Below are 14,138 nucleotides of genomic sequence, written 5' to 3' on the forward strand. Positions count from 1 at the left end.
TCACAATCTAAATGTTAATATTGCAATTAAATTTTAATAAAAATAGAAATTTATGCTATTTGTTTATTTAGATAATATATTCTTACCTTTAGACTTAGTATGTTGACGGCGATGCTTGGAATCCATCATCACAACAGAGAACCAATCTAAAAGACGATTAGCCATCGCAGGCTTGGATGATGATGGGCAATCGGTATTTTTGGACGGTAACTGAACATTGTATATTGCTTTAAACTGAGATTTATCCGTGACTTTGTTATTCAGATGCTTGTCATCATAGCTGTTCGCGATAGCGAGATCCTGGACATAAAACACATCATAAATATGTACAAAAAATGTACATGAATACAATATAAAATAGATAGTTTTTGTGTGTGTTTATTATTGTATAAAAGATTTAATAAAGAAATGAGTAAAACAGAATAAAATCAACTTTTTTTTTCACTTAACTTATATTACACTTTGAAAACATTATTGTTCCCTATTCAGCTCTTTTTCCATTACAACATATTATTATAAGGTCTAGGATACAAGATTATGGGATAGTTGGAGTGGGATAGCTGAAGTTTTGGTTCGTTTTAAGAGTTGGGAGTGCCAAGGAATGAATGACAGAGATAGAGAAAGAGAGAGAAAAGTTCCGTAATATAAATTTATTTTAACAGTTTACGTATCTTATAATTCTGTCGTTTTCGAGGCTTCGTAATAGTAGCATTGTGATATAATGTAGGCATTTAATTCATGCTAATATCATACTTATTATTCATTCACTATTTTTGTAATACAGTTCGAAGGTACTTGTTTTTATTATCCGAAAATGAATTGATTTTTGAATATGCTACGATGTCTTAATTGTAAATTTGCAATAATTTGAAATAAATTGCAATAAATAGTTCGCATTTAATTGCGATTTTGAGACTTACGAAATGCTGATTTTGTGTTGCGTTTTTTTTTGAGCTTTTAGGTTAGGTTAGGTTAGGTTAGAATTACTTTTCAGTTACAACATTCCTTCCTCTGTTAAAAAAAATCAAGAGATAACAATATTTTCTTGTTTATGAGACTTCATTCGCAATATATTTTTTTTTATATTTGTTTCTTATTTTATGCGTGATGTCCTCCTTTGATTATCTATAATATTTTCTATTTTTTTTTATATATATTTTTTAATTTATAAGTACTGTAATGATATTTTATATCGGTTATATAAATTGCCTTAAGAAAGGATCAAAATATTAGTGTTGTCTGTTGTTCTTCTATTATCTCCTGAAGTCTAGAACTTAAATCTTTTCTATTTTCAATAGTATTTCGTTAATCCGATATCTTTAACTTTGATTGATGTCAGGAACTTTTGTACTCTTTTTATTTTGGAAGAATCAGGCATGGTTCCATTTTTGGTTATTATGTAATTTAAATATATTATTTCTTTCGTAAGTAATTCGCACTTATCAAGTTAAAGTTTTAAATTATATTTTTGCAATCTGTTGGCACAATTACGATAACTACGGCCTCTTACTTGAAGGGTCGTTTCTGAAAGCATTTTTGAGGAACACAGGAAAAGTAGTAAAAAAAATTTTTGACAATAGTTTCCAAGATATGCGACTTTAAAGTTTCACTGTTTTTTCTGTTATAAAATAAGGAAAAATAAAGTCTTTTTACGTTGCATTTATATAAAAAACATATGAAAAAAGTTGCTGTTTACATTTTCAAAGACGAAACTTCTTGGACTTTTTCACTTTCCATACAAATCGAGGTTCAACTCAAATCTTTGTATTGATAAGTGTTGTTTATATAATTTTTTGGTAAATATAAAATGGGAAGTTGTGAAACACATGTGAAACCTCATTTTGCATTAAAAAATATATGCGTGAAGGCAGTATGTTTCGCCTCCCCTACGGAGGGGCTCCACTATTAAAAAATTAGACACATAGGTTTGCGTTGAACTTTGCTTTACGTGGAAAGTGGAAAAACCCAACCCTTTTGTCTCTGGAAATGTAAACAAACACTTTTTCCACGTCTGCTTTACACAAATACAAACTTTATTTTTCCTTATTTTATATCAGAAAATGCATTAAAACTATGAAACTTTAAAATCGCATATCTCGTAAATTATTGGTTGAAATTTTTTTTTACTATTTTTCCCATACTCCTTGTCAAAAATGCCTTTAGAAACCCTCCAAATAGAGGGCCGTAGTTATCGTAATCAATCTGTTTAATACTTCGATAAGCCCAACGTGTTATATTTGTTTAAATGTAATCCGTATATAAATATATCTAATGTACGAGACATTTGATTTTTTATAATCTAGTCAGCACAGAATTCATTAACCGCTTGAAGATTGCTGATGTATTTTTTAATCCGAACGACATTCTATTGAATTCGTAATGTACGTACAGTTAGAAAACGCCGTATTTATATTTCATATCTTAGTTATTGAGTTTTGTCGGATAGATTGCTGTCCCAGCATTTGCAGATTCCAGCATTTATTACGATTGTGGCTTAATTTTTTGCAATAGATGCAATGTTTTTCAAATAAATTTATTCTTGATTGTCCGTGTGGTTTCGCTAAAGAAAATCGATTTGCATATCTGCATTCTTACTCATAATGCTTTAGTTTTTCGCATTTATTATATTGTAGTGTTTTATATCGTGCCGCTTGCGTATATAATAGGTTGGATTTATGTCGCGATACATGTTTCGACAGGCTGTTGATTTTTTTTTCTGCTTTGGCTCCTGCGATAGATTAAAAATTTTTTTTGATAAAAACCGGTTGAAAACAAATTTCAAAATATTTTCGAATTTTTTTTTATAGGATGTACTTGAGATACTACCATTTTTACTAAAAAAATCTTCGACTTATCTAGTATAACATATTTAATTTTCAAAACGATCGGAAGGGTATATCATAGTTAAAAAAATTGAAAAGTTTGAGCATGCCGCATACGGTTTGCCGGTCGCTACACAACGGGTGTGCAGAGTACCACAGCATTCATTATTTATTGTTACTTGAACTGTTTCTGCGATCTTCAATTGTTTTTTCTCTCCCTTCGTTTCTTTTTCACATTCATTTGTTTTCCTGTTGGAGGAATAGGGGTTACATACATGTAATTCTTACTCTTGAAGTAAGTTATACTGTTTACTGCGTTTTCTCGGTACTCTCGGAACATTTATTGTATTTTTCGACCTTTGTATGTTTCTTTTGTGTAAAGTTCAGGCTTATAAGTAACATTCTTTCGTTTTGTTTTACTTTAATTGTTTTAAATGCTCATTTGTTTTGATAATAGATAACACTCATTTCCATTCGTTGATCTATCACTATAACTAAACGTTTTCTTATTTTCTTATATTTCGAATCATAAAACTAATGATTTGGCGAAAAATCGCAACATCGCTTTAATAACCATTATTTATATTTCTTTCACTTTTATGCAATTAGCATCTACAATATTGACACTTATTTTTTTGCGTCTCATTCGTTTTTCTTCCAAAACACACCCTCCTTAATGTTCAGTATATATGGAACATTTTTACTCCCTAATTTATTAATTTCGTATAACGTTTATTAGTTTGTTCATATCAGATTCACTACAACAGTTCGCGAGACTCGGCTACACTTATATTAGATTCGGTTACACATGCTTATGTGAGAACAACCCTCCCAAAAAAACTGCAAACGGTCTCCCATCTTCAATTTTTCTTTCTGAGAGCAAGCCCTCGATCCTGCTGTTTATATGGGATATTTCCTCATTATTTTCAAGGAACCAATCATAGCTAATTCACTCATTCACGTTAGAAGTGTAACGTTTTTTCACGACAATAGTTAAGGGTAACGCGATTATTATTATTATTATTTGATTGATTGCTTGACGAACTATTTCAGTGGGCCCACTCGCAACGCATCATTATATACGCAACACTTACCTAAAAATATTTGGTATACTGGTTCTTGCTATATTTGATTTGACTTGGTACAGTAAAAAATGTCTGTCATTGAAGAATCTTAAATGCGCTGGGTGTGATAAATTCTTACATAAAATACCTGGACAAAAAAAGATAATTGAAACTGAAGATAAAGCAATTTATTTTGGTAATAAACTTTAACGAACAATCGCTGTTCGCGACATTTTGTGTAGAAAATGTCGACTTTTCCAGTATAAAAAATACAAGTTTGATATTGAAGACAAAAACGATAAACAATCAACTTCTAATGATTCGACAGTCAATATACAACTGAAACCTGAGGTAGAATTGAATGATGAACGAATTGAAATTCAAATCCAGCCATTTCGATTCACAAGTACTGCTGTATTTGTTCTGCTATAAAAAATATCATTATCATTCCAGAAGAAGCTCGTATGCAATGCTTCATTAAGATGAGGCTTCATATATCAACAGGCAATCGATGTTGTCGAATCCACTTATTTAAAAATTGATTCTATAACGAAGATTTAGTCGTCTAAGAGTACATTCCAATTCGTCAAATCTAGCGTTACGGAGTTGAAGAAAATAATAGAAAATATCTCTATTAAATGTAACTCCACACTTTATGACAAGATCGGAGATTTCAGTCTTTTCGAGAAACAACTTTTTATTTTTACAGATTTAACATGGGAGAATGTTATATTATTAAGGGACATGTTGACTTCAATGCGAAACAAGCAGACCCGCATAATCAAGCGCTCGTGTTTCTTTTTAAACTTCACACAGGCAATTCAAATAAAATATTAGTTTCCATGCTTCAAATTGAATACGAACAGCTTATTTCCGAATATTCAACAGCAGTACTCAAATCATTTGAAGAAAATGTATTGCCGTATCGTTTTGGAATAACTTCTTCCATCAGAGACCTTATTCAGAACCACACAACCAAAATTGCTAAGAATTTGTTTGATATTTATGAACATCTATTCCTAATCTGTGATGGAACTTATGCAAGCCATCAAAAAAGTTCAAACAATGAATTTCAATGAAAAACTTATTCAGGCCAGAAGAAAGTTTCACTATGCAATCCTTTCACAATTTGCACAACTGACGGGTACGTGATTGATATGTTAGATCCGTATTCTGCGAATCTGAACGGTGCAGAAATCTTAAGAACTTTTTTTCGGTCGTCCGAACTCTTTGTGCAAGTTGTGGAAAGAAAATGACATTTTAGTTCTTGATCGCGGCTTTTGAGATATGAAAGATAAGTTAGAGCTCAAAAAAATCAGAGTATTAATGCCTGCTTTAAAAGGGAAATGTAAACAACTGACAATCAAGGAATCAAACGAGTCCCGTTATGTGACAAAAATTTGTTGGGCAGTTGAAGCTGTTCACGGAATAATAAAACAGAAATACCGACTCCTAGACTACAAATTGGACAACAAAATGCTTCCGAAAATTGGCACCTACTTCCCAATTGCATCATTCCTCAATAATCAATTTGGAAAAAGGTTATAATCTGATGCAGAATTTTCAAGTGAGATCATAGAAAGAATGAGAGTCATAAAGGCTGTTGAAAATACTTTGGCTGCTGAGGCAGAAGAAAAAGACTGATTGCGTAAGAAATTGGTCTTCCAAAGTATCTCATCAGAAGATATCTTGGATTTCCTTGAAATGACTACAGATTTGACAATTCTGTTCATCGGAACTTATCAATTATCGTAGGTAGTGTCATATTTAGCTGAGATGGTTGATAATGATGGTCAGATTAAAGCGCAGTACGTTAAAGAACAATCCAATGTACTGAAATTGCAAGTTCCATCTCGTCATAATCGGAAAATATACAGATGCTTCCTGAAGTATAAACCAAATAACGTTGGCATTTCTGGATTATTGCAATATGCATGCGATTGTGCAAACGGAGGTAGAACTGTTGGCTGCTGTTCACACGTTGCTTCAATAGTCTACTATTTAGCTCATGCCAGATATCTGTCAAAGATCTTTAAACCAGCTGAGATTCTCAGTAAAATGTTTCAGCAGAATAGTATCATTCCTATCATTGAGAACGACAGCGACAAAGGTTAAGGGGGTGATGCGAAATAAACAAGCTGATTTGTGAGAGGCAAGGGGACACACAATAAACAAGCATCCCGATTTGTGAGAGGCGAGGAGACTCACGATAAACAAGCACCCCGATTTATGAAAAGCGAGGGGACTCACGATAAATAAGCATCCCGATTTGTCAGGTTTCAAAGGACTTTTTTTGAAATGCTTTTACTAAAGCTAAACTCTAGCTTGAATTTTGGTTAGTTGCTAAAGTATTCTGAATGGCTATGGGTCGTAAGTGACTGTTAGTGAGCAAAGTGAGATACAGGCAGCATCCGGCAAATCGCAGCCGCGGCACGCTCAAACTCTTCAATTTTTTTTAACTATGATATACCCTTCCGATTGTTTGACTCTTGTATGCGTCTTGAGATTAAAAATCCTGCCAAATCACACCTGCAATTATTGGAGACAAAGATAAAACCATGAATGTATCAAAAATTTGTTCGTAAATTACATTATTGAAGATAAAATATGAAAAGATTAAAATCATTTCCAGAATTAATAAATTTATCAAACGGAATATTTGTTTTGAAAGAAATTAAATTTCCTCTTCCTTTTATGCCATTAATAGCCAGATAAAGAAGGACATTAGTAAAAAAAATGTTCGAGATTCTAACTATTCTCGATTAAATTCAAACGGTAGGTAAATCAAGAGCGAATACAAACAGCGTCGTATTTAACGAATCTTCGGGTTTCACGCCCCGAATCTAACACCCAGTATTACTTCCGTGTTCATATCACAGCTAAATAAACGCGCGCGACTCATATCACTGTAACTTTTTATAAAAGCTCGACTCCATTAACTCGATTATAATAAATCTGTTATTTCTTTTTATTTTATCTAAAGTCTTTACTTTCTGCGTATGTTTGTTTCGCTCCTGTATTCATCACCTAAATTATCGCATTAAAACAACAGTCGCCCTGCCTTTCTATCGTTAGGCAAGTTAATCAATCTAAGTCCGATAATCCCTTTCGCGTCTTTTTTAGTACACTTATTTCACGTGTCTCGCGGATTGAGACATGAGAAACCATATCTGGCGCCCAATTTCGATTATCGCAATTTTCGGTAGAATTTCGTCACGGCACGGACACTGTTTTTGTCCACAACTACCCCGCATATCCCATTCGGCTAATTAACATTCGTTCAACGGAGAGATCTAAACGGCGAACACTTCGGTTGTTTGGCCGCGACTAGAAGGGAAAATAGTGTGTGTGAAGTTCGCATATCATTTCGTGGAAGATCATAAATAATTAAAAGTTCTGGCTTTATTATTAATAGTTCTAAAGTTCTTGATAGTTTAAACAAAAAGTTCTAGCGAGTAAACCAAAGAAAATGCCTCAGGACAAAGTTATATACCAACTTTGTGCAGCATATTACTTTGTCCTACAACATTTTTGTTATCAATAATTGTTCAAATTTAAAAGATATATAGTTCTACATGAGTTCTAAAAAGAGTTCTACCTTTTAAAGTAAAAAATATTCATTAAAATAAAATAAACACCAGCAACTTTCTTATCTGTAAATATATCGCGGTAAGATACCAATCAATTTTCGAGAGTTCTATTTAATATAAAATAGTTCTCGTGTAGTTCCAGGCATGCACATTGTCTTTCTAAAGAGTTCTGATTATTAAAATAATTAGAAAAATTTTTAAACAATTATTTTATCCGAAAATCTCATATTTTCGAGTATAGAGGTGATATGCTAACGGTATTTCGAGAGTTCCATTTATTATACAATAGTTCTCGTGTAGTTCCGGGCATGTACAATGCCTTTCCAAAGAGTTCTGACGATTAAAATAATTAGAAAATTTTTTAAACAATTATTTTATCCGAAAATCTCATATTTTCGAGTATAGAAGTGAAATACTAGTCGATAAATGAGAATTTTAATCATTATAAAATATTTTTGTGTGCTGTTGCTGAACATATTTAATAATTTTCTAAATAATTTTGTCTAAAATAGAAATTTTTATTTTTTGAATAATTTTTATTTCTCGCGAGAGGCACATATTCGCAGATAACACGTAGAACTTTTGGAATTTTTATTTTTTAGCTTTTTTTCTGAAATAATTTTCAACGTTTTGGATAGTTTTGAACTTTTATTAGCTAAAATTTCATAGAGATTAATATAATTTTGGGCATTATGCTTTTCATAAATAATGTGTATGTCTATATATATGTTATAATTCGATGTGATTGACTTTTATAGCTTCTTCTTTGAGGCTATTTCCGAATTCGAACTTTTAAATAAAAATTGAAGAAAAAAATTTTTCTCGTTCTTAGCGTGACCCAGAAACAACGGCATGGACGTGACGAGATTATGGTTCCTTTTTTGTTTTTGGTATTTTTCTTCTTTTTATATTTTTATATTTTTTGTTTTTTCTATTTTTTGATTATTTTTTTGTATTTATATTTTATTTTAATAAGAACGTTTAAACAGTTGGAGAAATACAATATCGGTTATTAAAATGTAAAATATATTTCTTAATTATTAAATAGTAGTTATTAATTATTAATAAGTAATAGTTATCTTTTTAATTATTATACTAAAATAATGTTATATATCATGCATATGTATATTTTAAAATATATTCGAATAAAATAAAGCTGATTGAATAAATCGTTCAATCAGCTTATTTGAATATATTTTAAAATATACATATGATATATAATATTATTTTAGTATAATAATTAAAAGGATAACTATTACTTATTAATATACTAAAATAATGTTATATATCATGCATATGTATATTTTAAAATATATTCGAATAAAATGAAGCTGATTAAATAAATCGTTTAATCAGCTTGTATGTCTCCAACTATTTAAACATTCCTATTAAAATAAAACATAAAAACAAAAAATATAAAAACAAAAGAATAATCAAAAAATATAAAAACAAAAATATAAAAATAAAATATAAAAATATAATAATATAAAAAATAGAAAAAAACATCCAAAAACGAAAAAGGAATGATAATCTCGTCATGTCCATGCCGTTGTTTCTGGGTTACGTTAAGAACGAGAAAAATTTTTTTCTTCAATTTTTATTCAAGTTCGAATTCGGAAATAGCCTCAAAGAAGAAGCTATAAAAGTCAATCATATCGAATTATAACATATATATCGACATACACATTATTTCTGAAAAGCATAATGCCCAAAATTATATTAATCTCTCTATGAAATTTTAGCTAATAAAAGTTCAAAACTATCCAAAATGTTGAAAATTATTTCAGAAAAAAGCTAAAAAATAAAAATTCCAAAAGTTCTACGTGTTATCTGCGAATATGTGCCTCTCGCGAGAAATAAAAATTATTCAAAAAATAAAAATTTCTATTTTAGACAAAATTATTTAGAAAATTATTAAATATGTTCAGTAACAGCACACAAAAATATTTTATAATGATTAAAATTCTCATTTATCGACTAGTATTTCACTTCTATTCTCGAAAATATGAGATTTTCGGATACAATAATTGTTTAAAAAATTTTCTAATTATTTGAATCGTCAAAACTCTTTGAAAAAACAATGTACATGTCTGGAACTACACGAGAATTATTGTATAATAAATAGAACTCTCGAAATACTGCCAGCATATCACCTCTATACTCAAAAATATGAGATTTTCGGATAAAATAATTGTTTAAAAATTTTTCTAATTATTTTAATCATCAGAACTCTTTAAAAAGGTAATGTACATACTCTTAATTACCCGAGAATTATTTTATATTAAATAGAACTCTCGAAAATTGATTGGTATCTTATCGCGATATCTACAGATAAGAGATTTGCTGGTGTTTATTTTGTTTTAATGAATATTTTTTATTTTAAAAGGCAGAATTCTTCTTAGAACTCATGTAGAACTATATATTTTTTAAATTTAAACAATTATTGATAATGAAAATGCTGTAGGACAATGTGATATGCTGCGTGAAGTTGGCATATCACTTTGTCCTGAGGCATTTTCTTTGGTTTAGTTGTCAGAACTATTTGTTTAAACTATCAAGAACTCTAGAACTCTTAAAAATAAAGCCAGAATTTTTAATTATTTATGATCTTCCACGAAATGATATGCTAACTTCACACACACGAAGTCGTCGCAATATATATGGGATGTAACTAAAAAAACATACATAGAACACACCATTAGATACAAAATGTGGCGAATAATTGCCAACACAAAATATAAACAGCATGCCATATAAGGGTGCGCGAAGCTCCACGCGGGAAGCGAAAACCCACGCGCTAATTACATACCGCTCGCATGGTATAGCCCACGCGCTAAGCATGTGCACAGCGGCTCAGGTAGTCGCATACCTAGCCGCAAGATGTCAATTCGGGAGAATCGCAAATTCGTTATCAAGAAACAATCAACACAGCTTATAATACAGCGAGACGAAAAGATAAATCAGTCTGCTCACGCTTTTGAGAGCGCAAGCACTAATTCGTGAACGCAATTCTTTTGATATCCGCTTAATGCGACGTACTGTTAAACAGTATTCACACAGATCAGTCTTCGCAACCGTTGCCACCTCATTCACCAGAGATAGAATTATGGCACAAAGCGGACAAGAATAATATTAACATCCTCCACACAAACGAAAGAACCGCAGACGTTATTCCCGTGGAACCTACAGCCATTGGAATCGCCTGCAGGCTTCACTCGGCTTCCATGAAGCCTCCTCAACTTGGGAATTCCGGATAAGATGCTACACCTCGCCATTGTATCCGAGGAACGTGCCGACACTTCTGTCTTCTTTGGAGAGAACTCTTCTTAGGAGAAGCACACAGAGGAATAACAAATCACGGCAGGAAGCTACGCAGACGCAGCACAACATCCTTCGTCTCTAACGCAGGAGCAAACAACTCAGTCTTTGGATTCCGACTGAGAGAAGGCTACGAGGACTGCTGCAATGCAGACGGAGACACCATCCGAAAGCAGCAAAGCATAAACGCCATAAACCACGTCCAGTATCTCTTGGCGGAAAAAGTCCTGTCATTAGAGTAGTCGCCAGGAGTGGCGCAATCGGTTCTTTTCAAGGCCACACAAATTTTTATACTTGTAACCAAAATATACTTATTGTGTTCATACATAGAAATCTTAATTTCAATTGACATCCCTTTTTTGAACACATTTAAGCAACTTCCACATAAAACATCAGATAGGACAACAATCCAAATCGAAAAGTCCTGAATTATTTTTTGATCTAAGTTTTCTTTTCGTTGTTATATGATATTAAAGTTTGGTAATCAGCACCTGTCTATATAGCAGAAAGCCGTCTCGCTACTCCTACTTTGCCGTATCTTCCTTGTTTTCTGCTGTTTTCTATTAACAAAAAAAAACTCAAAAAATTGTTCAAAATATTTCGATTTGGATTGTTGTCCTGTATTTGATGGTGTGCTCTATATATGTTTTTGCAATTACATTCTGTATGTATATATATATATGCAGGGTGTCCGGCGTCAATCGCATCACCTGTCGGGTGCAGGTAGAGTAGGTAAAACTGAGGAGAAAAGTCTTGTATCATTTTTTTGTACAACGCTTAATAAAAAAATTATTATTAAGTAAATAGATCAGTGAGCCGCGCGCTCGGTGGTATGCGTGAGCATTCAGCTGTCACAGCGCGACTCACTGACATGCGCCAGACAAAGATCAGCGATGATTGACCAAACTTAACTCAATAATAATTCTTTTATTAAGCATTACACAAAAAAATGGTAAAAGACTTTCCTGCTTGGTTTAATCCCCTCTATCTGCACATAACGGGTGAGGTGATTATTGTCAATCACCCTGTATATCTTATTATAACACTTATTCTAACATTAAAGTAATATATATATATTTTAAATTATTAAAATTTTATTTTTTATTTAAAAAATTTTTTTAATTTTTTTAATTTTGTGCTTTATAATTTACAGAATTTGACTTAAATTTTTTAATAGAATTTATTTTATTGAGCTGTAGATAAGTATAAGTAGCTGAGTATAAAAAATACATATACATAAAAATACAATAATTTTAAAAAACAACTTATTCTTCTAAAGCAAAGAACAAGAGAAAAATTTTTTTAATCTACCCATAACACATTAAAGTTGAGAATTCAAACTTTAAAATTTAACTTTATAAACTTTTTAAATTTTTTTACGGTTATTTTTTAACGAGTTTCATTGATTTGAAAATAACCAACTTTTAGCGTATGAAAAATGTTTCCTATTTTTGAATAATGTACAGGGTGTCTGGTAACTGTTGACACTCGAAGTGTGAAGGTAGATTGGGTTAAACTTAAAAGAAAAGTCCATTTTTCTATAATGCTTAACAAAGGAGTTATTATTGAGTGAAATCTGGCCTATCATCGAGCGCACGGTGAACTGCGCGCCTAGTAGTATGTGAAAGCGCTTCGCTCCTACGGCGGCGCATCACTACTAGGCGCGCGGCTCACTGACGTGCGTCCGGCTAAAGATCGGCGCTTTTTGATTGGTCAGACTTTACTCAATAATAACTCCTTTATGAAGCGTTATAGAGGAAAATGGTACAGGACTATTCTTATCAGTTTGATCCAATTTACCTTCACATTTCGGGTATGTTAATATTTACCGGACACTATATATTAAAAAGAAAATACATGAGTATATATAATTAATTATAATAACAATTATATGCTCATCATATTCCAATCAATTATGTATCAGAGAATATGATAACCATAGATACATAATTTTTAGAGCTGCAGGGCCCCATAATAACTTTATTACCTTTTGTGTGCAGGTAAAACAGATGAAACCGAGGAGAAAAGTCCTTTACCATTTTGCCTAATAATTATTGAGAGATTAATAAAAAAGATCACATAATCAAAAACTAATTCATGAGTATAAACACACAGCGAGAAGAGACAATGCAAAAGTTTGCATCGCTAAACGCACAACAAAGTTTTAAAAGGAGCGTCCTACAAATGACAACGATGAGCGTATCATTAGATTCTCTATATCTTAACAACCATGTATCAATGTAACCTTTCTTGCCGCGCATTAATATTCGCGCGCATTGTCCAATTTTTTTTAGTTGATTTCTTAATAATTATTGCAAAAATCACAAAATGGTAAAGGACTTTTCTCCTCGATTTCATTTTATCTGCACACAAGAGGTGATACGTTATTATGAAACGTTTTCATATGGTTATTATGGGACATATTATATAGCATATTGCACACACACGCGCGCGCCATGCACATGCACTCACATGCACGCATATACACACGCACAACATAATGCTATTATTATACATAATAAAATAAAATAAATATTGTACACACAATAACACATAAATGAAAATACGTTTTCATTCAAGAATACAAATAGAAATAAGTATTCTAGGTAATATTTTCACTGTTAATTGCAACGAAAATGTGGTGTAAAAAATTAATGACTTACTTTGCCATGTTTAGTGTACTTGAGATACTGGTAATGATGATTGTCATAACTGAAGTCGCGAGGCATGAAGGTAATGTCATGGTTGTGCCCAATCTTACCCATGAGCATCTTCTTTCTCTGCATCTGCATCTTCTTCGAGTACAAACGCATATCAGTGACTGTAAAATTCATATATAATTAACATACTTTTCTCGCAATACATGTGTATATATTGATTGCAAGCCGCATGGCATTTTGTTCCAACGGCGCAACCTTGAAAATATTTGATTCATTAACTCAAATACACTCAAGTACAACTATCGACAAATTGCATATCAAAAATCAAAAAACTAATTACACTAAATACACTTTTTCTTTCTCATCTTCACAATTAGAAAAATTTTTTTATTTCGGTCGAATTTTTCGGTTTATTGTTAAATATAATACAAATGATGCAAAAGGTCTGATTCCGAGGTGAATGTACAATTTTCCCGAAAAAAAATAAAATTTTTATATCGTAAAACCAAACTATTCAATAATTTGAATTAAAAATGCATCAAAAAGTCAAAAAATAAAAATGTTTTATTAAATAAAAAAATATATCTCATGTGTAATCATTACAAAACTGTATTACAAGTTATCTCAAAATTGAGAGCTTTAATAATTTTTTAAATTGGGTTTACCAAATTTTTGGTAACACAT

At 31.5% G+C, this 14,138-nt stretch overlaps 1 protein-coding gene across 3 annotated transcripts in view; it reads right to left on the reverse strand.

The window, feature by feature from the left end:
- LOC126852992 (proteoglycan Cow) overlaps positions 1 to 14,138 on the reverse strand; it is a 335,529-nt gene that overhangs the window by 110,384 nt on the left and 211,007 nt on the right. For all 3 annotated transcript variants that reach the window (XM_050598350.1, XM_050598351.1, XM_050598352.1), the window contains exons 6-7: positions 13,458 to 13,615; positions 87 to 300 (exon numbers count right to left, since the gene is read on the reverse strand). In XM_050598350.1, the coding sequence (XP_050454307.1) occupies positions 87 to 300; positions 13,458 to 13,615 (372 nt within the window). The remainder of the gene's footprint in view (positions 1 to 86; positions 301 to 13,457; positions 13,616 to 14,138) is intronic.

The sequence above is a fragment of the Cataglyphis hispanica genome, chromosome 11 (genome assembly GCF_021464435.1).
Source record: "Cataglyphis hispanica isolate Lineage 1 chromosome 11, ULB_Chis1_1.0, whole genome shotgun sequence".
Classification (NCBI taxonomy): Eukaryota; Metazoa; Arthropoda; class Insecta; order Hymenoptera; family Formicidae; genus Cataglyphis; species Cataglyphis hispanica.